Below are 26,065 nucleotides of genomic sequence, written 5' to 3'. Positions count from 1 at the left end.
CTGCTCTGTCATCAGAACTGTACATTAATGAGATCAACAGGAGCTGAAGCTTAACCATAAAAAGCCTCCATTTAGTCGCCACTTAATCTAGTTATGCTGAGCGGACAGTTTAGGAAAACAGAAGTAACAGCAGAAACAGCCGGCATGGAACCTGCTTCGTTCATGTTTGCTAACGCCGCCTTACCAAACACACACACAGCAACTGAACTCAACACAAACCATCACTCATCGCTTTCACACACTGCTTTTTGCAATGAAAAATAAAGAACACAACAGAAAACAGAAAGAAAGTTAAACAAATCATGTTTTTCAAATGTGTGCAGAATACTGTTTATTTTAGCTGGTAAATCATTAAAAACACAATCTTATTTGTCTTGATTATAATGAAAGCCTGACAATTTATCTTCATAACTACATGAGTAAATCTGTAAATGGAATAAAGATAGCCCATTCCATTTCAATCTATTAGTTTTTACACTTTTTTGATAAAAAAAAATGAACTATTTTGCTAAATGTAAATGAGAGAGTAACAATTTATTTCACAGGTATTCAAAATTTGTGATGTGAATAAAAAATGGTAAACACATTTTATATTTACTATTTTAAAAACTAGTTATTAACATATATATATTTAAACTTACACACTGAAGTATGTTGATATTATTTTAACAGTCTTTTAATTCTGTATTTGAAGCACATAATACTTTTTAATCCTTCTTCTTTCTGACTCTTAACTCAGCAGGTATTTGCTGGGAGATATTTTCAGTTTTATCTGAACAGTTTTTTTTTTTTCCGTTTTATTGGCTCATGTAAACTTTTCTTGAAAACGATGAACGGCAGCACATCCTGGCTGCCTGGTTTTTACACACTTCTTCTTCTTGTGTTCAAACTAATGAAGCGTACGCTCCGAGCCGGGTCCCACCTCCTCTTCAGGTTTCTCCTCCTTGCTGGCTGCCGGAGGCTCCTCGGTCACGCTGAGCTGGGTGGTCACAGCCGCCGGGTTCTTGCGCCGGATCGAGCCACGAGAGGAATCGGTGATGCTCTGAATCTGCGACGACACACACGAGTACGGAGAAGAGAAACGATGAAACCTTAGTGGAGATTTTCTCTCAGACTTTCGGATTGAAAGGCCCACGATTCTAAAGCTGATTTTATGATATTTATTACGGAATCAGTCTAGATGTAAGTCCAACAAAGAGTCTAGAGGAGGAAATAATAGCACACAAACTCTCTGTGCTTTTTACCGTCACAAGAAAAAAAAACACTGAGATCAATATCTTTTATTTCCTCAATCTGTCAAAACATCATCATGCTGTCACACACAAAAGCAAACAGCAGCTATTGTGGCTGCAGTCAGCGCTGATCGAGAGGAGAAATATGGTGTCCTACTGCTCCAATTTAACGGCGGATATGCTTTTGTCCGGAGGGGCGTCTGTGTCATGTTAACTCAAGTCAAGTTAGATCAAGTCGAGCCACGCCAAGCCGGCCTGTCAAGTCCTGTCACGTTTATCAGAGCGACTGTGGGTGGTTTACAAAACAAGAAGTTGGACGCAAACAAAGTTCCCTACCTCTCTCTCACGCTCATTCTTGGTCAGATTGATCTGCTTGAGCATCTGCGACCGTTGCTCCATCACCAGGGTCTTCTCGTAGGTGTAGGCCGAGATGTCGCTGTCGTGCTGAGGAGGAAGAGACCATCAAGGATTCGTGTTGATGCTCAGTCGGCCAGTTTCTCACTCGTGAATGTACTTCTTGTGTCACTTTTAATTATCCCTTTTAGCTGGGTCTGTTCTAATGATGAGCACATAGCTGCCTGGCGTTGCTGTGGAGGTCAGTCTGATGACTGATTCACTCATTAAGCTCAAGTTACTTCAGTTAGTTGGACATTTTCTGATCTAGAAATAAAAAAAAAAATAGCATGAAGAGGGCACCAAAAAAGGCATGAAAGTGCGCGCACACACACACACACACACACACACACACACACACACACACACACACACACACACACACACACATAGCCAACAGTAGTGAAGGTAAGGTAAATTAATGTCCAATCAATGCCTTTAATTAAGTTCACGATGAGAGGTGCTCGGGATTAAAAACGTCCTTCTTGAACAATGAGATGCAGCAACTTCTTTTTTTTTTTTTTGCAGCAACTCGGCCTCTTTCAAACTGATTTCATGGATGACAAAGCAACGGGAGCACCAAGGCTCCACTAACCCTCACACTGTTACTAATTTCATAGAAGAATGCAGCGACTAAGACATTATTAGTAACAAGGTGAAGTTATGCAACATCCCCATGTCAGCCTCTTCTCCAATGCACCAAAGACACACATGAAAAGAGAAGAATGAAAATAAAATAGCTCACGTAATGTAATCCAAAAGACAGAAACATTTTGAGAAGTTACCCAAAACATTTGTGTCTGCAGCCTCTCATTTTGAGTGTTGGAGGTGGATTTCAGAGCTTGACCTTTCAGCCGGCACTCGGCGTGACACCTGAAAACACTGTACTTCATGCAGTTCTTTTGCATCATTTAGTGCTTCGGCAGTGAGAAGATGGCAGCAGCGATGCATCTTCCCTGCTTCCCTGCGTGTAAACAATGCTGGTTGTGCTCAGCAGAGCGAGGAGCCAGAGGAGCTGCCGGCTTTCTCTAATTACGCAGTCAGCTGAGTGGTGCAGAGATTAAAGTGCCTTTGAATATATGCATGTAGGTGTAAGTTTAAGCTGCTGCATGTGTGGCCGCGGACACTTCTCACCATTTCTACGACTTCCACCATGGCGTCGATGCGGAGGTGATACAGGAATGTGGTCAGGTCTTTCTTCATCTGGATGCTGTTGTCGTCCATCTGGGCCACAGTGAAGATGCGCATCTTGCACTTCCTCCACACCTGAAGTAAAGCAGCGGAATATCTGATCAGACAATATGTTTTCAGTCTGCGGACCTTGTTCACAGCTGCATCTCCAATGACAACGAAGAAGGGAATTTTTGAATCCAACGTCCTTCACGTTTTAAAACAATTATTGTAAAAATTCATATCACAACCTCTGCGATGCAGTCATCATCTGAATCAATTTCCACATTTTGATCTCAATGATCAACAGAAACAAGTTCTAGAAAGTCAAACACATGACATCAAAAATCAACCGAGACCTGCAGGAATCACTCGGGACACCCAGCAAACTGACTCTTTACTTTGACGAGGAAAGTCACTCGTTTTATCTTATCGCTTTTCCCTGTAGAACAATAAAGACTTTCTATCTATCATCCCCTTTTCCGATGTCTCCTCCAGCCTCTGGATTCTGATTTTATCGCTCTTTGTGTCATTCCTCGGTGGGATTTAGGCAGTCTTTCAGAACGTGTGGCTCTCATAGCGTGAGGCCAGACTCTCCTGCTTGCTTGTGTTGCCACACCATGAACTCTTGTCTGGTTTGTTGGTGAACTTCTGCACAGTACCTTGTGCTGGCGGAGGAGGAAGGGCAGCAGCATCAGCATGCCTCCATCGTGAACTATCCACCACACGTCAATGTGGCCCTCGGTGAAGCGCTCGCCGTTGGACGGGAAGGCCGAGATGTTTTTCGGGACGAGGAGGGCGAGGCGAGCTGCGGTGGTTTCTCTGACCAACTCTGCTCAACAGAAAAGCAAAGGCACACACACACACACACACACACACACACACACACCCACACACACAGATTGGGTTTCATATTGTTTTTGTGGAACATAATTGTCTGTAGCTGCTGCTCTCCGTGGTGAGATTTGATACACTGCGATATGGTACAGAATGGAAATCTTCGCTTCAACCACCAATACAGACCACTCAAAGGCAAAATACATAATTCAAATATATCTGTATGTCAGCAAGCAATTATGAGAGAAATGCTAACTAGTGGCCAAACAGTGTTACGGTCTTCAACAGGCACCTCTTGGACATTATGTGGAGTTTGAATGTTTTCCTGTGCATTCATCAGTTTACACCGGGAGCTGTGGTTTCCTCCACCAGTCGAAACATGCATTGAGTTCAGACTGGTGACTCGAAATCGCCTGTTGCATTGTGTTTACGGTCGCCCTGTCCCCGCCCCCTGGCGACCTGCAGGGTGAGTCCTGTTTTCACCCACGTTAAGCTGAGATCAGCTGCAGCGACCTCTGACTCCAAGCTGGATAAAAATGGATGATAATAACAGCTTATAAATATTTTTCACTCCAGGTGGCACTTCGATTTGAATGGAGATCATAGCGTAATGCAGGTGGAGCTAAAGCGTGGCAACTCTTCTGTGAACCTGTGAGTAAAAAAAAGATCGTAGGTACAAACGTCGTGATTTGGCCAGTTTCTAACGAATGTGCTCAATCATTGAAAACTGTGAAAAACATTTTAAAAAGAAATCAAAGAGAGATCAACTCACTTTAAAATGTCAGAAAGCAAAATATAAATATAATATTTCTCCTAATCCCAGTTTGTTACAGGAATATATCTGAGTCTTTTCATGGTGAATCATTGATGTTAACTGCCTGCGGCTTTTCACATACCGCATATCAATATATTTTTTATCAATAACTGTAACCTACTAGGTCTCTTTAAAATAACCACGAGCTTAAGAAGACAAGGTACGCCTTTGACAGACCATCACTATAGTATTAGAAGTGTAATGGTTAAGTATTGGATGAGTTATTTTCTCCATTTGAACATTTGGTTCTGTTCATTGTATCTGGGTCGGTCTGGTTTTAATCAAACCATTAATTGTTATTCCCTTCAAAGCTCCTGTGAGTAATGTATTTAAAATGCATTTATTCTCCCTCCTCTGTGAGCCTGCAGGTATTTGTATTTCTATTAGGGTAATTTTTATAACTTTTTTTTTTTTCCTTTTTGGCGTGGGTGATTTCCTTCTTTGCAAGGCAGTGTTTCCATACAGAGCCTTTAGCAGACATTCCCTTCAACAGAGTGGACAAACAGCAGAATGAGTTTCTCGAAAGCTGGCGCTGGTATTTTGTCTCGCAGACAGCTGGCCATAGAAAGATGGAAAGCTGCAGTTTTGAATGAAACAAAGCATGTTTGACTTCAATCCACTCGTCTACCTGGAAATAAAACAAATCTGCGACAGCTTTCCGGCAGATCCAAGCTTTGTTTCCTTTGTTGCGTTGATGTGAATACTTTCGCCCATTGTTTGCTCACCGACAAAGTTCCTCCACGTCTGGTGCTCATCGCCTTGCTTCCAGTTGCGTGGCCAGCTGACCAGCACGGCGTTGTGCTTCAGGCCTCCGAGTCCGCTGGCTTGGAGCAGGTGGGATGTGGCGTCACGCAGGTTGGAGGACACGGTCACCTGACAGAAACCCTTCACCTTCTCAGCCTCCATCAGCTTGCGCAGCGCCTGGAAAGACAAGAGCGAGGAAACAACGGTTACACAAGTACAAAAGCAAAGGAGGATTAGTCACATTTGAAGCAGCTTCATTTGAAGGATTGACATGTCCCAAGCTCATGCACATAAATACAAATAAGTCTGCTGAGAGATCCCCCACCTGCTCCGCACGCTGTGTTTGGTCAAAGTTCTCCAGGTAGGTTCCCTCCAGAGCCGTACCGACGATGGTTAGACCTTTGCCTGCTTTCAGCTGGTTGGTCAGAGACAGCAGGCGAGGCTGCTCCACGTTTTGCTCTGCATCTGTACTGACCAGCACCAGCAGCTGTGGCCTGAAGAGAGGGCAGAGGAATTCAGAGAGAAGGGCGAGGACAAAAAAATAAAAAAAACAAGCAAAAAAGGAGACAAATCAAAAAAACGAGCAAGGAGAGTAACAAAGTGTCAAAGCCCTGAAGAATGAAACGTTGGCCAAGTAATCGTCCTTGTTGGGATGAAGACAAGAACAAACATCACGAAAAGCTGATGTGTTAAGAATTCACTAACACTTCTGTCCAGACAGCCGTGACGGGGAGACGGACGAGGACAGCGACTGAACGCACACAGACGTGCTGTTAATTTCTCAGCTAATGAGGATCACAATAAATCAACCGAGTCTGTGTGTGTGTGTGTGTGTGTGTGTGTGTGTGTGTGTGTGTGTGTGTGTGTGTGAGCGTTCTCGTATTTCTATCCTTGTTGGGGCCAAATGTCCCCACAAGGATAGCAAAACGTGAAACGACGTGCCTTGTGGGGACCTTTTTCCGGTCCTAAGTAGGAGAAACAGTGTTTTCTTGACCATGTTGTTGTTACTGAAAAAAGCAAAAGTGCAAAAACATTTCTTTAGGGTTAGGCTTTGTTGTGGTGTGGGTTAGGGTTAGGGTAAGGGTCAGGGTTAGGGGCTAGACATGAATGGGAGTCAATGGAAGGTCCCCACAAGGATAGAAATACGAGACTGAGCGTGTGTGTGTGTGTGTGTGTGTGTGTGTGTGTGTGAGTGTGTGGTACCTCCAGTTCTTGGTGTGTGGCGGACCCTCCTCCAGCCGCATGAGAGCGTAGCGAGCGGCACTCAGAGACAGACCTCGGATCCCGTCGCCCCACTCCTTCTCCGCACTGAGACACAGACGAGCGTCAGTCGAAACATGAGCGGTTTTTGTTCTAAATTTAAAATATGACAGCAGTACAGTGGGCCCACCAAAACCAATCCTCTGTCAGACGACAGTCTGACACGAGGCGGGGTGATTAAAGATTAGGCAGCGCTGGTAAACGTCACTCAGCAATCACAGCACTAAATACTCTGCGTGCGTGGCTCTTTGTTCCTTTATTATAAGCACGGACTGATTAATGAACGACCCTGGAGCTGCACTGAGAGACAGAATCTGAAATAATATCGTTTATTCTGGGAAAGCTACTGGGTTCAGTTAAAAACAGGAATGAACTGATAACATTTTTTGAAGTCACTTTAGTTCTCTTTAGAGCCTGCCAGTTAAGAAATACTGACATCTAAATTTTATGAAAACATAGAATTTTCTCATTTATTTTTTCTTGATATCGCAATTGTACGGTCTACTTTACTGTCTTCATCAAAACTGTACAGTTTATAGTGAGCCCAGTGATCAATACTCTGATCTGAAATAAATTGTTCATGTCAGCATAAGAAATGATGACCGCCTGATCTTTGAGCCTTCGGCAGCTGTTCGGTGTTTCATTAGGAGCCTTAACTTCTTGTTTTAATGAAACAGTTCTTACAATTCACCTGAACACTTTAACTACTTGAAAGGAGTCCTGAAAGGACCTTAAAGGCCGTTTGGTCTGAGCAGAGCTGCCTTTTCATTTCGGGAGCTCAAGTTATTTCCATCTGGCTGCAGACACAAGCAGCTAATCTGCACACTGAGATCACTTCAAAACTGATGATGCTCTATTTTCCTGATCTGTTTTCAGGCCAGTGTGATTTGGAAAAAAATTGGAAGCTTTATGGCTATCGTAGGGCCCATACATGTAGTCGTTCTTATTGAATAAGTAAATGGGATTGAGAAGAGAATTCCCTTCAGCTGAGGAGAAGCATTTTCTATTTACCATATTTTCACCACACAATGACAGCATTGTACCTGAAATGCTGTTATTCAGAGTCCAGTTTGATCATTTGTATGTGTTCAGTGTTTGGCTTGAAACAGTATATTCAGACACATCAATACACACCTGTGCTTCGTCTGCAGCTGCATCTGTTTTGAATCAGTTGCGATGTCTATATACTATTATCGTCATTACAAAAAAATTACAAGAAATTCTGTTCTGTCAGGGAGTAAAAACTCTAGAAGCAACATATTTCCATTAGATCCCCAACAAAAAAAAAATGTACATAAACATCACTTTCCCAGAGTATGACACGCATGCACGGCTATGTGCCAGACAAACACCGCCAGCAAATCCAATCTCTGCTGCCGCTGTGCTGCACCTACCCTGCGAACTCGATATACTTGTAGATGGAGCCGGCGATCACCATGGCGACAATGGCGTAGTACCACGAACAGAGGAACATAAGAGTGAGACACAAGCTCATCCCCAGGAAAGACAGCGCCCTGCAGACACAGACGGCCAGATTCCTTTAGCAAAAACTGTGACTCAAAACGCAAAAAAATCCGGCGGCTGCTCTTCTGACCAGTGGTAGAACTTGAAGCGGGGTCTCCAGTTCGGCGTCCTCAGCAGTGTCTGCAGGGCACAGGCCAGATTCACAAACATGTAGCACATCAGGAAGAACCTGTAGAAAACACACACAGAGACACACACACACACACACACACACACACACACACACACACACACACACACAAAAATGAAAAACCCTCAATTTGAAACACTCGACTCATGTCGTGTGACATAACAGTTTCACTGAATGTAGAGGAGGTTAGGCCTTGTTCAGATCTGTGACATTCACAACCATTTACGCATTTACAAAGCTGTCCTTCCCGTGTGAAGCGATGAATCCAGAGTGTTTGAAATCTGGCATTTGCATTGTTTCAAAAATAGCGGGTCACTGGCAGCTCGGAATTCTCCCACTGTTGTGTGTGTGTGTGTGTTTTTTTTCTTCTTTAAAGGCAACGCATGAGAACATTTGCTTCAGTTCTCACATGGAGAGGATGGGAGCCACTGCATCCAGGGAGGCGATGAGGATGCCGCTCTCACAGATACAAGCAGTCAGCAGGAGGGACCATGTGGGCTCTCCATTGGCCTTCCCATGACCAAAGATCTGTGGAGACAAAGACAGACAACAGGCGTAAAAAGCTTATTTTCACGAGGTGCCCTTCGGGACCACAAGTCATCCACAAATATGATAAGACTGAAATGCACAGTCACGCTTTCTGCCTTTCTGAAAAGTAAAAAAGAAAAGCAGACGGACCCGGAGAGCAGGCACGATGCCGTCCTTCGCGATGGCCTGCAGGAGGCGAGGAGCCCCCGTCAGACTCTGGAGACCCGCCCCGCATGTGGAGAAAAAGGAGCCGATCACGATCACCCACGGCGAAGGCCAAGCCAGCGTGCCGATCACCAGGTTTCCATGCACGCCCTCTCCAAACCTAAAGTAGCACAGCAGAGTGACTCACACGTTAAAAAACAGTTTAGCTGGTCAAAGCGAGTGCAGAGGGACAATCTATGGACTTACTTGTCCCTGAGGACCACGCCATCGATGCAAGCACCGAACAGCACCACACTGGACATGTCTGCGCAGGTGAGGATCAGGAAAGTAAAGTCATTTTACAAAGAAAGTTTAGCAGGGGAGTGGATACCCGACACTTGTTATGGTGAGCGACAGTTTTCAACTGTATTATGAACCTTTTCTTTCTGAAGATGCACTTAATTATCAGATAAACCAATTAGACATATTTGCTGAGGAAAGACAGTAATCGATTTTGTTTGGACTAATATCTCAGAGATCAGTGACATTGTCACGAATATCCTTCAGCTTTATTAACTTGTGATTACATAGGAAGCCAAATGATGCGATTAGATGTTCTAATCAAATTTGTGTGGCCGGGCTGATTACTCAGAGAAGCAGCGGGGGATATTTACGATATTGGCTTCAGTTGCAGTGACCTAAAGGACCATCAGTCTGTTACAATGAGGCGTGAATGGTGGCCACTATGATAATAACTTCACCATTAGAGAATATTATTGAAGCATTTAAGAATCCAATATAAACACACTAACTGACGGAGCAATTTGCTTCATTTACTGAAGAAGTTGTGTGTCCATGATTTCTAAAAAGGAGGACAAACAGCATCTTACAATTGTAACATAATGTGTAGTTCAGACCTCAAAACAAGACTGGCATTGTAGCAGTCATGGCCTTTGACCTTTAATCATGACGCTCCCTGCAAGTCTTCCTGCATGTTTTTTCCTGAGGAGCTGAAATGTAAAACCTGCGGAATAAACATACACTTATTGTTTCCACTCACTACAAATTCCTTATCCAAAGAGGTTTCTTCAAAATGGAGCCAAAGACATATCTGATCCCAGATCATTTCAACATGTTTCCAGTTTTTGGGATGTCGTGACTCTTGCTGTTTTAGTAGTGAGAGGATACAGACAGTGGAGGTGGTGGTGATGGCTGCAATAGTCCCGATAGGGATCGACTTCTGGGCGTCCCGCAGGTCTCCAGACCGGTTGGATCCAGCCATGATCCCTGGAGAGACAGTCAACAGGTAAACATCCGGATCAGAGGTTTTGCACAAGCTGATTATCAACCCGTTCAAAAACAAGTGAAACTCCGACTGAACGAAACACAAAAAAGAAAAACGAGGGTCCTCACCTGTCACAGATGGAAAGTAGATGCCAACCAGGAGTGTGAAGAAGCTGGTGATGTCAGCCAAAACGTAGCGGTTCATGTTGGTGCTGGGGTCATCGGGGTCCTCCACTGACTCCATGTTTTTTCTGGCAATCAGGTCTCCTTTCTCATAGTACGTTCCAAACAGGTTCTCTGGATTGGAAGAGAAGATTAACAGTCAGGGAGTGAGGAGAATGCATTGTTTGACTCAGAATCCTCAATATGTCTGTTATTCCACTGTAAATTATTTGCTGCTTTTACATAATAAGTTTGATTGTGCTGATACAGGGAAAAGCTTAAGAATGCGTCTGTCTTGGGAGACATGACACTAAAACTACTCCAAGCTGAAGTCCCCGCTACAAAATGTGTCAGGACTGGAATTGAGGTTTAAATCAGATTTTTGCATTTATGAGTCATGCAGTACAACAGCTTTGCCCTGTATTTTTTCCTGTGCCAGACTTGTAAACTTCCTTTTTCCCCATCTCCGTCCCAATTCCCAATTAAAACCGCTATTATCAAAACACAAAAACTTGCAACAATTGACTGATGCAGAGCAGAAAAAACTGTGAATGGCTTGTTTACAGTGACGATAATTAGGTGATGCTCACTAATGATGATTTCATGCATTATTCATCATATGTGTGGAGTTCCTCACCAACTGTTTATGTTTTTTAAATAAAAGGGAAAATCTTGACTTTCCTGTATTACAGTGTTTTGATGGATGTCAAGAGTGCTTTCACTTTCAGCAGCTTTCAACTGCTGAGCAGTAATTAAATTTTTTGCTTCACTGCTCTCACAGAAACCAATAATCAGCATGTTTTAGACATACAAATGTTACATATTCGTTCTCCCAAGACAACATATCTGTCCTTTACAATGCTGGCTCCTGTCACTGACTCAGTTTTGCCTTTTAGTGCTGTTAGGATTGTTTTTGCTGGAAAGTATTTTAGATGCATCATATGAATTATTTACTCTTGTTTAATTCATGACTGAATTATGGGATGAAAAAAAAAAAAAAAAGGATGCTAACTATGAACTTTCCATAGCCTGGGGATTTGACTGCAATGAATAGCAAATTATTAAACACACCAGGGGAACGCGGAGTCAGCTACAGGTGCTGGACGTTGTCGTTAACAAGCCATTCTTTGTCTAACAGCCTGGCTGGTACACTACGGGAGGAGCAGGCGGCCCGAGCGGGAGTAAAACGGAAAAACAAACCCAAAAAGTTTGGTCTGCAAAACATTTTCCAAAGTATAATTCTCATGAAAAAAAGGATGTCCTCTTATTCGTTTCAAAAGGATTTGGGGGCAAAATCAAAGTCCCAGAACTGAAAACTTATGTTCTTATAACTTTTATTCCCTTTGTAAACAGCCAACAATGTCTGTGTTTCAGGCCTGAATCCGGCCCCACCAGTTGATCATCAGTGACTGGAGACAGAGGACTTCATGTTCACGACACACTGGCACACGGAGGGTGGATTGACCTACCTGCCAGGATGCCGCTGGTGACCCCGGGGATGCCCTGGACTTGAGAGATATTGTTGTTAACAAAGTATTTGTCGCAGGTGGCGTTGAGGAAAGGCGAGTCGCAGAACATCCGCCACAGCTGGGTGGTCACCGTCCCGTTGGCCGTCTCAATGGTTTTGGCACAAACATCGAAAGTCTTCCACACCAGCGTGCGATTCCCCAAGACGCACACACTGCAGGAGAGAGGAGGCGCAGGAGATGTTTGAGGAGACATGTGAACATGTTTGCGATCCTACCTGTGGTTTGATTTTTATATTATTTCCATAAATACAGTCACAATGTTCAACTGCTGCAGCAAAATATGATCTAATGAGGATTAAAACGTTTCTCTATCAGCAACACAGTTCAACCTGAACAACCAAAACAAGTCAGAAAGTTCTTCAGTTGTTTCCTTCATCTCCAAAAATAAGTCCATCAAATTCTAGAAAAAAAGTTATTGAGGGTATTTACTTTATTCCAACTCGACTATTCTCTTCTAGTGGATTTGCATTTGAAAAAAAAAAAAAAACTGTCTCCCATCTGGCTCAGAATGCAGTCGTGTTTGTCATTTCCTCTCCGTCAAAGCACTTTGTAAACTGCTGCATTTAAAATCTGCTCTATAAATAAAGTTGCCGCTGATAAATATTCATACAAATGTGTGTTTGATACAGGAAAGCTTTCAGAGTCCAAAACATTTCATGAATGTAAACCGATGTCTATTTTGTCAACCGATATAAACGTCAGGAGATTGATTCCGGAATACAGGACGGAAGAGAGGACAGAGGGAGTCTGATGTAAAAACCCATTGATGGAGATTTAACAAAAACTAAATTCACTCAACTTACATCACCTGTAACTCACATACAGATGCTTGTTCTGCACAGCTAATATTCCTTGGGCGCTCTCGGTTTTATCAGCTTACGGGAAATCGGGAGGATCCACGGCGGTCTTGATGACTCCGGCGTAGACGGCGAGGATGGAGAGAATGACGCAGGCCAGAAACACCAGGGCCAGCTTGTTGACGTACTTCACGCCGACAAACACCACCGTGGCCATGGAGGTCAGCAGGATGGTCCCGTACACGCGCATGTTGTTCAGCAGGGCCGCCTCCTGCTCCGCGCCCTCCAGGCCTTCCAAGGGAAAGATGGCCGCTTTGGGCGCTATGTAGATCTGAAGGAAACGGACTCAATTATCACTATTGAGGGGGGGGGGGAAATAAAAAGTGCTGTACTTTTCTCATAAAAGTTCTATAACATCCTCCTTGGTGCTCCAGGGGCATCTTGGCGGTAGTTGTTTAGGGAGTGAGGATATAACTGAGTCACGTTCACTCCTCACTCTCCCTGGTCCGCCTGGGGATTCAAACCGGCAGGTTTCAGGTCACAAAAACGCTCCTCCAGCTCCGTGTTTACCGCTGAATTTAATAAAAATTCCACCCCAGGTAATATAAAAAGAAGAAGAAGAAAGAAATATAATAAAAGAAGGTGAGAAAGGCAGAGAGGGATGAGACGAGTGAGGAGGACAGAGTGAAAACATGTGACGCTAACATTACCAGCCTTCTTCTACTGCAGCTCACATTATACTGCCTATTTTAATTCAGCCTAATTAAAAAAAAAAAAAAAAACCCCAAGCATGGCATTACTATCTTAATTTAACTTCCAATATTAAAGTTTTACTACTGGTCGAACTCAGAATAGTTCCATCATATATGTGATGGTAAACCCCTAATTAGTTCGTCAGTATCTGTCATCAGCCTGAGATGATTCATAGCGGGGCTGTTACATAAGCATGGGAATCTCTCTCTCGCTCTGTCTCCCTCGCTCGCCTTTCTCTCCCTTTTTCTCTATCTTTTTTTTCATTAAAAAAAAAAAAAAAAAAAAAGGTTTTTGCCCCAAACAGTTTAATCACCATGAAGAGCAATGACACAGCCGAGAAGACGGAGCGAGGAGTCACAGCTCAGATGGGTCATTTGGCTGGAGAAGCTGATCCGATGCTAAGAACAGCATATCACTAGGCAAACAAATCTCCCCGCTTCACTGTGAACTGTTCATGCTGCCGAAAATAGCAGCATCAGTTTGTGTTCTTGGCTTGGGTGGAAGGATGAAACATATTCAAATCAGCCCTCTCCAGATCCGCTCTTTACAATTCTACAGGGATTGTTATTTTACAATGGAAACTAAGCCAGCTTTGACCCAGAAGACGAAATTAACCTCTAGGCATGATCAAACTCTGCATATCCATTAGAGGCGGAATAATAAACGAATGATGCTGATGATATTAAAACACACGTGTGTATGTATTGCTCCGCTTGGTAACTGTGAACCAAAATGTTGAGAGATGTTTCAAGGAACTGTCTTGTTACTCCGCCAGTGTCTTGATCTCTCGCTAATGCAGTATTTGCATAATTACTCTATACTCCATGCAGCATTGAGGGGACTGCAGTGTAAAATAAAAGGCAGAGATGGAGAAGGAGGAGGAAAAGGAAGAGGAGGAGGGAAAAAAAATGGAGATCAAGATGAAAGATCCCAGCATTTCATCAACTGATCAGAATTCAGGTTGAAGAGGAAAAAATAGCTTCAAAGCACAACAAGCAGGCAAAAAAAAAAAAAAAAAAAAAAAAAAAAAAAGCTGAAGGAGAGGAGCTCTGTTTGCAGGAGAGCGAGTGGCGGTGACACAATTAACTGCACTGCCTGAAAGAAAAACTGAAATATCAGGTCTGATTGGAAAAAATACCACGTTTCAATTAATGAGGTCACAGCAGGAAAAGTTTTTTTGGTGAGGACAGTTTAAACAGGCCTGCTGAGTCCTGGACGGTTTGATGAAAAAGCATTGGTTCAAAACAAGGAGGACGACTTTGGGCTGTTGAGCCGCAAGAGCAGCGAGAAGAGCAGACAAGATAAGGAAGCTGTGCTGTTGTCATGAAACCTTCACCTGTTTAAAAACAAAAAAGTGAAAAGATGACCACAGTCTCAGTAGACGCAAGTGACTGATGCTGAAATACCTCTGTGCTGCTGCTTTATCTTTGGCTGCTTGCGTTCAGTCACTGCAACATTTCCAATTCTGGCTCCAGACTTTCCTGGACCAGAGCGGCTTGGTGCACAAATCTTTTATGTAATAACAGCATAATTCAATCTAAGGGCCAACTCTGCACTCAGCACCATGTGTGACCATGTTATCACTTTGAGAGAGCCAAGCAGGATGTATTAGAGTTCACTGAGGGCGAGGGAAATCTATGATTTAAGAGGTCAGCCTTCACCGTTTTCCTCTTTCCTCTAAGCTCAGTGAACTTTGGCAACACCAAGGATAAGAGACTGTTGCAAACTGGCAAGCTGTTTTCTTAATCCAGGATTGTGTCCCAGAATAAACCTATGCTGAGACATATTTTGGGGTCTCGTGACACCGATGTGTATCCTCACACTCCTCGTCTGGTGAAGCGGCACCAGACAGCTGGAATAATGAGAGCTGCGTCCTGATGGTGGCAGTAACGGCGCGAGACAGAACGCCTCTCACCAGGAGGAGCTCGATGGCCCCCAGGATGTACATGGCTCCCGCGTAGGTGGTTCCCAGGTAGAAACAGATCCCCACTGCTCCCCCAAACTCAGGACCCAGCGAACGGGATATCATGTAGTAGGAGCCTCCGGCTGCACGGAAACACAGGATTAACACAAATCCATTCAAATAGCTGTAGATTTACAAGTAAAGAAGAATTTTTTTCATCGTAAGACAACAGACTGAACAAATTACTGAGTGAGTCTGAGGAAAATATAGTTTATCTCCAGTTTTTGTGGAATAAAGCGAAATAGATTTACTCAACGCATTGTTGTGATTTTTATATTTCACCCTCAAAATATGAAGTGTCTCACTTAATTAAGACATTTTTCATGACTTCATTCACCTTTGCAAGCTACAGTTCAATTTTTCCTTCTTTTTCTGACACCTCAGTTTCACATCTTTTAAAAATTAGATCCGAGAGCAATTAGTGTTCATTAACGGTGCCTCTTTTTAAGCAAGAGTGAAAAAAGTGTGTGAATCAGTGAATTGACACTTGGATGGAGGGCAGAAAGAGCAGAGCATAAGAGCGCTGAACAAGACTAATGCATCGAAAAATACCACAATGCATAACAAGCAAAAAGTGATTGAAAGCTACTTCTAAACTTTTTTCGCCGCTTTAGTTGCTCCACACGTTTCCTCTTACCACCAAGGGTGTGTATTTCTTCACAACAGCGTCCAAATCAATTAGGTGAACGTAAATAAATAGAACTTAATCAGTGCTTTGCAGAGGCATAAAGGCTGATACCAGTTATAAGAGAGACAGTTATAATTGGCGCACGCTTCCACACTTCTTTGCAGGCCCATAATTTGCTCTGACCCCTGCTGCAAGCACACCGACTGGCAAGACGCAGGCCATCATTACTATGTAAACTCACATTATAAAATGCAGCGGCGCCGCGCCTGTACATTAATGTGTCTTGAATTGAAACACGGAGACTCAGCCTTTCATGGCAGACATTTGGCTGGGGCTTTATTTTGTGTAAATAGCGTTGTGTGACGACGAGCTAAAGTGCACAAGATCCCAGACTAAAGCTTTTAATGTTTCTGGAGATATCAAGCTGCGCTGGGCGCAATGTGCCAAAAGCAATCAGTGAAAGGAGAAATTTAGAAGCGGACAGCCTCAAACAGTGCTGACTGTGTGGTGCCAGCGTCTGCTCACCCACCTGGCACTACTCCATTGGTAGCGATGGCACTCATCGAGATGGCAGTCAGCATGGTCTGCACAGACAGGGAGAGAAGACGACACAGGAATTAGATCTGATCTCCCAGATCCTGCACACACCGGGAATGAGGAGCGACCGATGCCTCGTTCAAACCTTTCAGCCTCTCAGCAAGACAATTCATGGTTTACCCTTAGATGACCCTCACAGTACTGCATGGTTGAGGTCATAAAGGTCAAAGCAACACGTGATTCATGACACACCAGATTTATTCAGCTTGCTGTTGTGACTTCAAGTGAAGCTGACGTTGATATTAAATTGGTGAAAAAAGTTGAAAAAGATATTAAAGAAGGTGGGATTTGATGAAGGGGAATCCCTCTTTCTGGACCTCACATATTTCCTTTCTACTGAATGATTTCAACTGCTTCTGAGTAAAAAAAAAAAACAAAAAAAAAAAAACTTTACTTCATCAGCAGACAAAACAAAATAAAAGAAAACACAAAAAAGTTAAGGAAGATGTCACATGCACAATTTATTTCACTATGTTTGGTAACTAGATGTTTTACAATTTTTTTAAAATTTGTTTACACCTGGGTTTGCACGATAAATCACAAATGTATTGCTATTTCAATATCTACAAGTAAAACAGAAAACTGACTGAACTGCGACAAATTGTTTCCATGCTGTGCATTCACGCTCTGTAAAGTCAAAAGCATAGAAATTTATAAATGAATGAAACAAGAGGAACTGATCATTGTGCGTTAAATTTAAAAAAAGTAAATAATTGACATGGCAAAGTAATTCATACTTGTTGATCACAGACAGAAGTCAGTATCACTTAAATCAAGAAAAAAAGAACTTAAAAGAATAAAATCTATACATGACCTTGCTTCCTAAACGCTGCTGTTGGGGAACTAAGTGATGAGAGCAAGACAAAAACCACTGTTTCTTTTTTTTTAAGTGTCTCCAATGTTCATATCATACTGATAATGACTGACCCATGACTGGATGATTTGGTCATTATGTTTGCAGTCCTACTGGCAAACCCTGTGGGTTACTGTGCATTATGAAAAAATGTATGACTTTAGTAAAATCATCAAAGTTTCTGCTTTTGATAAACATTGATATAAAACACCTCTGATTCCAAAAATTATAATGGCTTCAGGATTTTTTTTTTTTTACTATCTTGGAAGGTCTGTACATTCTAGCCACAATTTTAGAAATTCCTTTGAGGGCTTCCTTAATAAATACTTTGTTGGATAATATGTGGGGCCATAGTAAGTGTTACCTTTGTCACTTGTTATTAAAATCTAATTGATTTTTCTTGAAGTCCACACTGTGGCAATTACAAAGAAATTCTGTCAAGTTGTTTTTGAGAGAAAGAAAAACTTAAAATATCAATAAAACAGTCTCTCAAGACTAAGTGGGCAATGCAATGCAGTGAACTCTACTGGTGTATAAATAGGTAACCATAGCTGGAGTAGATTTAGCTAAAGTAGCCCTTTAACACTGTGAAATTTATCAGCACTCGGAAAAAAAAACTGTAGAAAGCGTTTAGATATTTCCAGAGCTGTTACAGTTGATAGTGAGAGCACGACCGGTGTAACGGCAGTGTATCCAACAGCTATGACATTTCACAAAATACCACAAGTGTGAGAGTCACAGAGGTGCAGGAGGGAAAGATGGAGAATTACTGCAGTCATTAGGTTACAACCTTAAGGGATCAGTGGAAAATTGTCTGCAAATCCATTGGTTGGTAATGAGATATTTTTATCTGGAGTGTAAAAAAAAAAAAGACGCACTGACTGAAACTACTTTTTCTCGATCCACGAGCGTGGAGAAAAACCATGCACCATCAATACAGAAATGCTGCCTGTTCTTATTTAAAGCTCTACTTTTAGAGGGAAGCTATATATGTTCCTCATAAACGCACAGAGCTTTTGTTGTGCGACAGATCGCAGTGATGTAGAGGTTTATGTGGGGATGAGGACGTTTTACAGCACTGCCTAATGCTGAGGCTGCCCGCGCGTTGATTAGATAAATAATAACGCCGCGGGGGTCGTCAGCAGCTGTCAGAGCGCATTCAGACATCCCATGACAACTCGAATGGAACTCTGAGAACAAACACCGTAAGAAATGGAAGAGCACGCAAGAGTGGCGCTCACAGTGGTCGGCAACACGGGCGGCACTCACTGCCCTGCAGAGGAGGAGAGGGAGGGATGCATGCATGCAGAGAGAGGGAGAGAGAGAGAGAGAGAGAATGGGCCGGCCAAATAAAAAATGACAAAGTGAGAAACAGCAAGTGTGAGTAAAGGAGAGAAAGAAAGCAATGGTGTGTTTGACAGTACAAAGGCAGCATTAAGATTTAATTTTTTTCTTTCAAATGCCATGGTTGAATTTCAGAGTTTTTTTTTTTTTTTTTTTTTAACATTGTCTGCACATGAAAGAGAGGGGCAGAGACCGAAAGACGCACGAGGAGATGTCAGAGCGGGCCGGTAGAAATCACTGCAGCTCTCTCCTAACAGCTCTCATTATTCTGCTTTTTATACCTTTCTATTAATACGACCACACAGCTCCAATCACTTCATTTTCCTATTTTATCATGCATTATCTGACAATACGCGTGTGCTGACTCAATATTGCAATTATGATGATATTTAATGCTTTCATACAGACGTTGCATCAGTGACTCCTACTCTTGGTGTCATGGAGCCCCCTAAGTACTTTTAAGAAAGACTGTAGATTACAGTGAAGACAAACGTACATTCAGAATGACCGCATTGAGGAGCTATTAAAAGTCTAAATCTAAAAAGAAATACAGAAAAAACATATTTAAGCTTGGGCTGGAGAGAGTGTGTTGACATCCCGTCACAGAACGGCGTGCTGGTAATGTCCTCTGATCACTGCGTGCGCCGTTGTGAAGACTCTAATGTGGTTAGTGTCACCTGAGGGCCCGGTAGACTGACGATTGCAGCGAGGAGTGAGCGGGGCTCTGTTCCTCGCTCTAATCTGGTCGTAATGAGGCCACAAGCTCTTCTCCCACCACAGCAGATAAGACAGTAATTGTTTAAGTGTTTTATCTGATGTGGGCTGCAGCCGTGCAGAAGGAGTCAGCCGGGTACCTGATCCCTGCATCACCACGCCAAGTACACACACACACACAAAAAAAAAAATAAAACAGCAACTCACTCATGTGGAAGACACAGAGAGCACTACAAATAGATATGTCTTTGCCTTTAAACACATTTCGCCGGAAAACAACATTATAAATCTGAGTTTAGAATCCAAATAGACCAAAGCATGAAAACCGATGACGCACTGTCGATTTCATGTATCAGAACCTACTAATTTTAGCAGGAACACATCCAAGATTACCCGCAATAGTTTCTGTTGCTTTTGCAGAAATGCACAATCAACGATGTTTTAAAATAGGACAAAGCCCTGACTTTACATTTTCTCTTCTATTTTATATGTCACCGGGGCTCATTACCTCTACCTGCAGGACAATAACAAAGTCGCTCCATTTATTTAAAGCGTCGCCTGCACTGTGCAGTCGGTGGTGAGGATGCTGACATTTTCCAAGCAGGTTCAGGCTTGCTTGTGTATCGTTTATGCAACCATCTTCTTGCATCTTTGAAATCTTTTCACGAGCAAAAAGCAGTCAGGTAGCCAACCGTAATGAGCTAATCGAGACAGCTCCGGCTGATAAACCGAGCAGGATAGAGACAGTTGTGGCTTCGCCTGGCAACAGAAGCAGTCGTTGGCAGGAAATGAGAACTCTGCTCTACCTCTGTGTGAAATCGAGGCGCTCACTGTTTTGAAATTAAGACTGAAAATCTGAGGGTGACAAATCTGTTATCGCTCTTTAGTGCATCGTGCGCCGCGAGAGCAGAGATGCTGACAGATGTGAGGAGCTGAAACTGATGAGTGATTGGGTTAAATAAACACTTAGTGCTGCTGGGTCTATTTTTTTAAGGATTTAACTGCATTTAAAGGACAGCCAGTAAGTGAATCAAGAATCCCCGGACAGAGTAATAACCTGCAGCTCTCAGGTGTCGTCACTTTATCTCCAGTCAGAATGAGGATGTTTCTCCATTTTCCAGTTAAATCCCAATGGCCCACCTGTCTCTGTATTTCGATCAGAGACCTACAATTGTCACTTGGCTAATAGATGACTCTGACCCCGCATGAGTGTGTGTGTCTGTGTATTTTTTTTTATCCCTATCAGTCATTCTACCTGAAACTTTCCAGCACTGTCCTACTTTTTTATTCACACGACCTCCCCGGGTGTCACTGCAGACCAGATAGCAGGAACTATAACGAATGCCATCGATCAGCGGCTGTCACTGTTGATCTGACCGTCCTGCAAAGTTTCAAACAATCTCTGAAGTGCTCACTTAGTTTTTTTTCTGCAAATCAAATCATCTCACCACAACACAGCATGTAAAAAATGTATTAAACTGTCTTTCATTTCAACCTGCAATGGCCGGAGCCAAGGGCTCTGGAAATATCTCTCATCTCTCAGGGAGACAGTGAGATATTGTACAATCCCTATATGGGAAACGGAATAACTTAATTCCCGTATTGATTCATTTATTTTTTTTAAGTATTCAATGCCTAATTTTGGTCCTGTTTGGTCAATTCACATCCAAGGAGGTAGATTGTCTTTTCCGACGGCCTCGACTTTGCACCAGGGCTGACTGGAGGACTGATACAGAAAGCTCCGGCGTTCTGCTGTAGCAGGCAGGATGTGCAAACTCTTTTTTTTTTTTCCCACTGACCCAGAGCCTGTGGCCTGTTTTATCGTCCCACTTTCAAGCGATGCGGGTAGCCTAAAACTATGACGGTTTGAGAGTTTGCGTTCGCCGCAGCGGCTTTCTGTCTTCCTCCATCGGGGCAGGAGCCAGTGCTTCCACGCTCACATATGTCCGTAGCCCCTTTTGGCCTCTGAGCATGCCAGCAGACAAACGTCACATTTTGCTGACCCTCCATCTGTCTCAGCCACATGAGGTACAACAGCACACAGCTCGCATATCATACACAGGAGCTGTTTGCCTTTGAAGGAAGCCCGTGTGGCAGTAAGGCTTAAATAATTGCCAAGCCATTGTGATTAAAGATGAGCCCGAGGAGCGCATTTAGAGAAAAAGCTCATTTTCGTTTTAACAACACATCTACTGCCTGATACACTCTCTAACGCTGACTGCAAAGGACATTTTCGGTCTGTTTTCTTCCCAAAGCTGCAGACAAACTCGGATTTGGCCTTTAGTCGACCTCGGAGTTGAGCAGAAATTGGTTTTGACAGGAATGGGGCTTTTGCGCTGCCCTGAGAGCGTGCTTCATTAGCATGCTTCATTACACAAACGTAGAATAGTTCTGTCTCACACAACTTCATCAATTCTCATACAATGGTACAGTAAAAGTCTATTTTCAGGGTGCTGTTTATCACTTGGAATCCCTGTGGATAATATACCGTGAAAGGCAAACGTGTCAGATGAAGGAGACGGAGGTGATTTTCAGAATGACATCAGGGAAAGAAAGTGAGAGGGTGATCTGTGTGAGAGAGGCAGAAGAAGAGAGGTGGCAAAGCAGGACGAAAATTGGTTGGTAGGTGCAGAAAGAGAGAGAGAGAGAGAGAGAGAGGGAGAGAGAGAGAGAGCAGTGGAGGAAACAAAAGAGGGGGGAGAGAGGAAACGATGAGAAAGTAAAATGATAAAAGGCTTGAAGAAATTGAGGAAGCAAAAGAGATGAGAGGAAAAATTGAAAGAGACGAAGGGAGAAATGCATTCTTAGTATTTAAATGAGTCATGACGGAGGGCAGGCCACCCTTCCCCTCGCAGCATTCTGGATTCAAGACCTGGCAGTAATGAGGAGGGCCAAACAGCAGATGACTTCCCATTTAGAATATTAAACCTCGTTTTATCCAGGTGACAGTCCCACATTCATTATCCGGGATGAAAATGCCCACAGACAGCACGTGTGCGAATGCACCCCGCTTGGAGCGAAAACTGCCTGCAATAGCACACTGACTCTTAAAGCGATTGGTTGTGTGTGTGATTTCATGGTTAATGACTTAACGTGTCAGCGCTGTTCCACACGGAGGCACATTCTTCATACAGTAATGATTTGCCCCAACGTTTCAGACGGCGGCGGCTTGTTAATGCGCTGTCAGAATGTTGCGTGACGGTAAAAGGAACGGTGCGGGAGCTCCAGCGGTGCTGATGTGCGCAGCTGTGATTGAGCATCTAATGAAAAGTGCGCTGTCAGTGATATCCCATCACGTGAATAAAACATGGGGTCACGGTGTACATTATCCAACTCAACAGCACGGGCTTATGCCTTTGCACTTCAGGTCCTGGGGTTTTGACTCAGGTGGGGATTACTGAGCACATATATGTACACACACACACATACACACACACACACTTCTCTGGTGTGTTTCTGGCAACCCCCGGAGGTCTGGGTGGTTATGTGTTATGTAAGGAGCTCTGGAGGAGAGAGGTGGGGGTTTCTCACACACCGTTCACGCTCATGCTTATCGCCCCAGGGCTCTGCAATGAGCTCGGTGTGGCTGATAAGAAATGAGTGTGTGTCTGTGTGTGTGTGTGTGAGAGAGAGAGAGACGCAAGATGAATGGTGAGAGAAAGGACGGACAGAAAATGCATCTTTGGAAGTTTGAGCGTCCGCAGCTAAATGCATGTAGGGAAATGTTAATGTTGATGTGTGGGCAGGCGTAGGAAATGGAGCAGAGGAAATTTTAGTATTTGTGTGTGTTCGCATGGTTATCTGTCAAACTGAGGCTGAACCAGCTTTGATCTTTTCCCCCACTATTTTTAGCGCAGCACTGAGAACCATTTTAGAGGAGCTTCAGAAAATCCTTCAGGAAACAAATGTGCCAATTAAATTTAATAAAGCCGCAGCTACTTTTTAAGACAGCAACAGAATAAACCCAATTGCTGAACAGATAATCTAATAGCTACTATCCTGCTTTTCATATGCATCGCAATTGCGATATTCTTACTAAATATGCAATAACATTTCTATGTTATTTTAGCTCCAAAATATCATGCAGCACTCTGTATAAAACAGAGATATAGAAGGGATACCGTCTCTGCACTGTCATAGAGGAGCTTGATTGGGAAGCAGTGTGTCTGTGCAGGCAACTTTGCTATGGTTGGGATTTGAGGGGGTTGTTCTATAAATACACCCTGTGCTGGAGGAGAATCTAGGTTGCACAAACATGCAGACCAACATACTCTTCTGCCACGACGCACGGTGCAAAACAGACAGAAGCGACACGACGCTGACAGCCAAATTAAACCGTAATGTGGAGTGGAAAAAAAAGGAAAAGCGTGTGTGAGCCCTGTCCACTGGAATTCAAACGGAATGCATTCGCATTGTTTCCTGGCGCTCTGTGAAGTAAGTCGAACCCTCTCACGGGGAATAGACAGGATGTTGAGGATTCGGCGAGGAGCTACGGTATACGTTTCCCGACAATCGAACGTAACAAACAAGTCAAACACAATCAGTTCGATCCTGTGGGACGGTGTCTGCTGTAATCCGAGTCTCAAGACCACAATGGGGTGTCAGTCCAAAGTCAATCTGACACATGACTACAACGCCATGGTGCTGACATTAATGGAAACCAAGGAACTTCACAGTGTGTAACAATCTATTTTGTCCTTTTTCACAGATCGAATGTGCGACGTTTGTAAAAACACGACCGCCGCTCTGAAACAGTGGCACAGCTTCCTTTTATCTGCAAAACATCAATGGAAACCTGGTTTGGCCACTCAAATAGCTTTACGTCATGTACCTGTGAAGGCCAATGTCATGTGAGTGTTGTCACGGCAACAATATGCTCCAATAATGGGCTGAACGAAAAACCAAATAAATAAATAAATAAATAAATAAATAAAATAAATCCTTATTTCAATTATTCATGCAGCACAATCTGATAGAGAATTGGAACAAGATTAGAATAACATTAAAATTTAAAATCTATACACCAACAGTGATGAATACTGTACAATAACATGGCATCTGCCCCAGTGAGTGTGTACAGAGCGCAAATGTATTATGACATTGAAAGCAACATGAAATTCGATGGGGCTTTAAGGGGGTATACATATCCCGCTGATCTACCTATCCCTTCTCTGCTAAATCAATCTGATCATGAGCTTTAATGACCTCCATAGCGATTAAAACTACTGCACCAGAGGAGAAGACAAAACACATCAAATCAATGTCTTTGAAAAAAATCTAAGGAAAGCTGCGACATTGGCGCTCACTGAGAGTTAAAAGAATGTGAATACATTTCCTTTAGCCATTGTTCAACTAAAAGTCAAATAGTATTCCTAGTTGAACATCCAATTATATTTTCAAAATTAGAGATGTTTTCAATGAAATTAGCAATATTTATCACATTAAAGGCATGAATACATCGTACATAACAGGATCACCAAGCACAACAAAAAAAATTCTTAATTTTTTCACTAAAAATTGCTTTATTTCAGTAAGAATAGATGACATATCACAACTCTGAGATGTGGAAGTGAACGGTACATGGTAGCAAAGCTGTTATTGGAGACATCAGTGATGCAGCAGTAAACCTTGTTACCGATGAAGCCTCGCATTTGAATGTGAGCTAAAGCTTGCAGAAATCCTGTGTCCTATGTATGAAGCAACAGGCATTTCCCCCCCATGACTCTATAGACAAACACTGCGGCAGAAAGGATTTCAGATTATATTCTAGGTTCTTCAAAAATTTCTTCTCATCACTTTGTAGAAACTGCAACAGATCTGAATGTTTCCAGGGTGGACAAAGAGTTGTTTGCAATAAAACTGAGAGAATCTTTGTTGGTGTTGTAGATGTTTTTACATTATGATACTATTTTTACTCTGATCTGGCTAACTGAGGACCAGTGGGGCTGCATGTGGACCCTGAGCTGAAATATAAGATGTCAGCCTCAGGTATTATATTTAAAGTGGAGTTTTATTAAATTGTTTTTGTGTTAAATTTTATCAATACATCAAATTTAAAACTGGAAATGCAACTTGGATGCTTTAAGGAGGTCCCCATCAAAAAAAAAAAAAAGAAATAAAATAAAAATAAAATAAAAACCCTGCTATCTCAAGAAAAAAAACTACTTTTTCTGTTCTATTTGGATGAAACTATCCGAATGTGACCACTTTAAAACATTAAGTCTCAAGTGGGCAATCACGGAAATTATTTGATGAGATCAAACTACCAAAGTCTGATTACAACACTGGTAACTCTTCTTAAGCACAAACTGAAGAGGCTGATGTGGTTGAAAGATTCTGAACAACAGCTTCATCCCCTCCTTTGAGGCTACGACTAATAAAATGTGTGAAATTATCATTTTCGGGATAAAAACAAAATCGAACAAAAGCAGGCAGCGAGCAACAAAAGCACTGACCGTGGCACAGCACATGAAGACGATGACGAAAGTCCCGATTACTCCTCCGATTCCCACCAGCCAGGTCATCCTGAGGAAGAGGATCACGCCAAAGATGTTCTGGATGCACGGCAGGTAGACGCCCATCAGAGTGCCGAGCTGGGGAGCCTGGAAGGGAAACACACTTTACTGTGATAAACAGGAAAACACCTGAGTATTTATATCCCACCA

General features: G+C 42.9%; 1 protein-coding gene across 2 annotated transcripts in view; it reads right to left on the bottom strand.

The window, feature by feature from the left end:
• slc12a5a (solute carrier family 12 member 5a) overlaps window positions 1-26,065 on the bottom strand; it is a 97,268-nt gene that overhangs the window by 3,313 nt on the left and 67,890 nt on the right. For both annotated transcript variants that reach the window (XM_030091170.1, XM_030091171.1), the window contains exons 4-22: window positions 25,856-26,002; window positions 16,422-16,476; window positions 15,217-15,347; window positions 12,632-12,879; window positions 11,692-11,903; window positions 10,190-10,357; window positions 9,965-10,063; window positions 9,044-9,101; window positions 8,783-8,957; window positions 8,514-8,632; window positions 8,045-8,143; window positions 7,845-7,964; window positions 6,394-6,498; window positions 5,516-5,684; window positions 5,172-5,367; window positions 3,458-3,627; window positions 2,760-2,891; window positions 1,569-1,676; window positions 923-1,048 (exon numbers count right to left, since the gene is read on the bottom strand). In XM_030091170.1, the coding sequence (XP_029947030.1) occupies window positions 923-1,048; window positions 1,569-1,676; window positions 2,760-2,891; window positions 3,458-3,627; window positions 5,172-5,367; window positions 5,516-5,684; window positions 6,394-6,498; window positions 7,845-7,964; window positions 8,045-8,143; window positions 8,514-8,632; window positions 8,783-8,957; window positions 9,044-9,101; window positions 9,965-10,063; window positions 10,190-10,357; window positions 11,692-11,903; window positions 12,632-12,879; window positions 15,217-15,347; window positions 16,422-16,476; window positions 25,856-26,002 (2,637 nt within the window). The remainder of the gene's footprint in view (window positions 1-922; window positions 1,049-1,568; window positions 1,677-2,759; window positions 2,892-3,457; window positions 3,628-5,171; window positions 5,368-5,515; window positions 5,685-6,393; window positions 6,499-7,844; window positions 7,965-8,044; window positions 8,144-8,513; window positions 8,633-8,782; window positions 8,958-9,043; window positions 9,102-9,964; window positions 10,064-10,189; window positions 10,358-11,691; window positions 11,904-12,631; window positions 12,880-15,216; window positions 15,348-16,421; window positions 16,477-25,855; window positions 26,003-26,065) is intronic.

This window comes from Salarias fasciatus, chromosome 5, assembly GCF_902148845.1.
Source record: "Salarias fasciatus chromosome 5, fSalaFa1.1, whole genome shotgun sequence".
NCBI classification, from domain to species: domain Eukaryota; kingdom Metazoa; phylum Chordata; class Actinopteri; order Blenniiformes; family Blenniidae; genus Salarias; species Salarias fasciatus.
This window is presented reverse-complemented; position numbering and strand designations above follow the sequence as displayed.